The sequence below is a fragment of the Electrophorus electricus genome, chromosome 1, assembly GCF_013358815.1.
Source record: "Electrophorus electricus isolate fEleEle1 chromosome 1, fEleEle1.pri, whole genome shotgun sequence".
Lineage (NCBI taxonomy): Eukaryota > Metazoa > Chordata > Actinopteri > Gymnotiformes > Gymnotidae > Electrophorus > Electrophorus electricus.
Genome location: NC_049535.1, coordinates 34,611,300 through 34,615,564, shown reverse-complemented (window position 1 = coordinate 34,615,564; position 4,265 = coordinate 34,611,300). Strand labels below are relative to the sequence as shown.

Here is a 4,265-nt window from a genome sequence, read left to right as displayed (position 1 = left end):
TTTTTACAGCATAAAAAAAGACCATAACACTGAAACAGACAGTGGTGGTACAAAATAGTGGTAGATAATGAGTTATTGTAAAAGGCAAAGAATTTCATTAGTTGTTACAATAAATGCACATGCATCATCCAGGCCAAGAGAGGCTCATCTGAGCCTCAGTTACAGTTATAGCCTCACACAAGCATGCACACACTTTGGTGCACACAAACACAAAGGATCCATGTACTTACAAAGACACGTATATGTGCACGCGCACTCACACTCACACAACGACGCAGACAGACAGACATTCACTCACACACACACACACACACACACACACACACACACGGACCCACGAGAGGACTCATTTCTAGGTAATCTTTCCCCTCTGTGTTCACAGCATGTACGATGAACGACAGGTGAGCGACATCAGTGAAGACCCACGTGACCTTGGAGTGCACACACACACACACACACTCTCTCTCTCTCTCTCACACACACACACACACACAAAGCTTTCTCTGTCTCTTCAGCGTGTGCAGCTGTGACTGCACACACAGCTGGTGAACAGGTTCAGAAACTACAATCAACATCCAATAAATACGGCAACAAATATGTTTACTCATGGTAGATAAAAAAATTATTTTCTTGGGCATTTATTGATATGTTACAAATGTAAATTTTAATTTATCACACTTGTGTCTATATTTGTGTATATATATATATATATATATATTTTAATCTATGGATCTCATGTGCATATGTTGGCCTGCTCCCCAGGCGCGGAGACACACAGGTTGTTTGGGGGGAGGGAGCTCCACTTTGGAACGATGGAGGAAGCAAATGTAGCTGTTATGCTATTGTTCAGTTCATTTAAATCCTACCAGGCTAAAAACTGGAACTCACTATAATGGCATGAAATAATTCTCAGGATTTAGCTAGTTGCACTTAGCTATCTTGGACACTGTCAGGGTAGGTTCTCAGGATGTTAGATAGCTGGAGTTGAACACCTGTTAAATGGGTTTTCTAAACAGTAGGTTACTTCTTTGCAGTGTCCTTCAGAAGAAAAGGATTACCAAATAAAATATTTTTGCTACATGTTTAAACACAGAATTTGATTACTATTGTTATATAAACTTGCCAACAGGAGTGAAAACTTTGTATATGAATACAAAAATGTTATTATTATGAATCTTGTTAATTAATTGGAATTATTATCTTGTAGCCAGTTAATCTGCAATCAGGCATGTCTGCAGTAAGAAGATTTAAGACGGAAGGAAACCACACTGGTTGGGTTGTTGCATCCTTCTGTGACTCAACAACAATAATTATGAAAGCATATCAGATCTAGAGATAAAATGACTCCTTCAACAATACCCTCATTTACACACAGGCACACACACAAAAGAGAAAAGAGATGAGTTCATTTTTAATATATTTATTAGAAACAAACAGTAACACATCCGTTCTGTGGTTAGGATGGTCGTAGAGGTCCTTCCAGGGTCTCCCCGGTGTTCCTGCAAGTCGGCCATATTGTAGATCTGAACGGTGTCCTTATCAGGTAAAACTGCTCAGATAATCAGGCAGAGTCCCCTCACCGTGACTCAGTTCACTGGGTCATCGGATATTTGACATTTATTTCACTGTTCCAGAGCGGTTCCCCCCATGCAGCCAAGGAGCATTGTGGGACATGATGGGACAGTGTCTGTGCTCAGATGCACAAGGGTGTTAAAAGAAGGTTACTTAATTACTATACGTCACCATAGAGACAGTACCCCTGCACACACACACACACACACACACACACACACACACACACATACACACACACACAAAACACACACACACTCTCTCTCACACACACACACACACACACACACACAAAACACACACACTCTCTCTCACACACACACACGTACGCACGCATACACACACACACACGCACGCACGCACGCGCACACACACACACACACACACTCTCTCTCTCTCACACACATAAAGCTTTCTCTGTCTCACACAGACACACACACATACTCTCTCTCACTCTCATACACACGCGCACGTGCGCACACACACACACACACACTGTACTACAGGGAAAAAGAGTGGTAGACTCAGGGGTGGAATGGATGATTGAAACACTAAGAAAGACACATCTATTGATTTATGTGCTTCTAATCTCAAAGTCATATCGCATCATTTTGAGCAGAGAGCATTCTTATGTCTCTGAAACAACATTTTAGAACAAATGTACATACTCAGACAAACATCAAAAAAAAAACACTTAAGCACTTATCTGGACCTCTAAATAATATACAGAAATGTACAGTTTACTGGGAACCAAACCTATAAGCATCGTAGTGATGAGAAACCTTATTAATGGTTTATTTTAGAAGAGCATGATAAGATAGCTAAAGAATGTTCCAGAATGTCCCTACATATGTTTTATACTCCAAACAAAAGCATATGATTCATCAGCACTCAAAGGCCATGCGCTCAGCTGATGCTGCTATATGTGGCTAATGTGGACCCAGCGCCTGGGGAACGTCACAGCCGTGTGGCTGAGCCTCCAGGACTTGAACTCCGAGGATAAGCTAACTACTGTAATCATGCTAATTTAAGCTTTTTGAATCACAGGGAAGGAAGCAAACACACACTAAAGTCACTCAGTGAAACATGAAATATCTTATTTCTCTCTAGGTGCATAGTTACAGGTTTATGCACTGTTTAAATTCTGTATTGCAAAACACTCGCTCCGTTCAGCCGAATCTAATCCTGCCGCGTCAGGATTCTGGAACTTGTATTTGACCTCCACTCCTGAAGCTAAATTGTTCCCTTTTTAACGTTTTTAGTCATTGGTAGCTCCTTCCTACATCAGCCGCGTGACGGAAGTCTTTCATATTTTCAGCTTTATCGTGGTCGAGAGACACGCATGAGGAAAATAATCATATTCTGACATAACGAGCTTGAGCCAGTGAATTAAACATTAGCTCAATATGCATCACGCTCAAAGAGAACCTGAACCGGAGCACAATAACAAACTGCGAATAAATAATTGAGCATTGTTGTTTTTCAAATCGTCATCGGGATTAGTGATGCTTGTTCTTAATTTACCACACTGGCCGAATTTGCTGGCGGATGAACATCAGTGTGACACCCCATGTAGCGCGTTGACAAGGCTCCGTAAAACAATCTTGAAAAAGTCAAATGGGAAATACTGACTTCTTAAAAGGGGCAAAAAGACTTGCGCTCAGTGGATGTTTAATGGTCAGAAAGTGTGGCTCCTTCTCAGGTGGTCCGGCTGAGCCCTTTGGTTAATCATGTGTACAGTAATATTAGTGAGCTCTCAGAATCCTGAGCTTCCATGAGCTACAGAGACGGATGTACAGACAGACAGAGAGACAGACAGACAGGCAGGCAGGCAGGTGTCTGTCCTCCAGCTCAGCCCTGGGAAGGGGGGATGTACTCGGGGTTGGTGTAGGAGAAACCCAGAAACTCATCCTGGTCCAGGTTCATCATGACGAGCTTGTCGGTTGGCGTGAGCTCGGTGGGCATCTTGGTGAACTCTCTGTCAAAGTTGCACGTGTCTCGGCTGTTTCTCTACAATGTCAGAGAGGAAAGAAGCTGTCAGTCACTGTTTGCTGGAGTTGAACATCTTAGTACAGATCATAGCGAAATGCCTTTGATTATGAGAAAACAGTGTGATAGTGAAAGAGAAAACTGTAATAATGTGATAGTGAAAGAAAACTGATAATGTAATAGTGAAAGAGAAAACTGTAATAGTGAAGGAGAAAACAGTGTGACAGTCAAAGAGAAAACAGTGTGATAGTGTAATAGTGAAAGAGAAAACTAATAGTGTGATAGTGAAAGAGAAAAGAGTGATAGCGAAAGAGAAAACCCTGTAATAGTGAAAGGGAAAACTAATAGTGAAAGAGAAAACTGTGCGATAGTGTAACAGTGAAAGAAAAAACAGTGTAACACTGAAAGAGAAAAGTTTGATAGTGAAAGTTGTGCACGTCTCCACATTGTCCATCCTGTCCTGTCAGCTCATCCTCAAGGGCTTCCAGCGAGGAAATAGAATATACACACACACACGCGCACGCACACAAACATGCACACACACACGCACGCACCTACGCACACACACAAACATGCACACATACATGCATGTATACACGCGCACACACACACACGCAAACATGCACACACGCGAACACACACACAGTCAGATGAGCAGGCTGTCTGTCACAGGCCAAGCAGAGTCAGACGCTCGCGGATTAAGA

The 4,265-nt window shown here is 42.2% G+C and overlaps 1 protein-coding gene across 2 annotated transcripts in view; it reads right to left on the bottom strand.

Annotated features, from left to right (window-relative positions):
• Window positions 1–1,999: 1,999 nt before the first annotated feature.
• The window catches only part of prkcbb (protein kinase C, beta b), a 93,957-nt gene continuing 91,691 nt past the window's right edge, over window positions 2,000–4,265 (bottom strand). For both annotated transcript variants that reach the window (XM_035526403.1, XM_035526405.1), the window contains one exon: window positions 2,000–3,582. In XM_035526403.1, coding sequence (XP_035382296.1) covers window positions 3,424–3,582 — 159 coding nt within the window. In that variant the 3' untranslated portion in view covers window positions 2,000–3,423. The remainder of the gene's footprint in view (window positions 3,583–4,265) is intronic.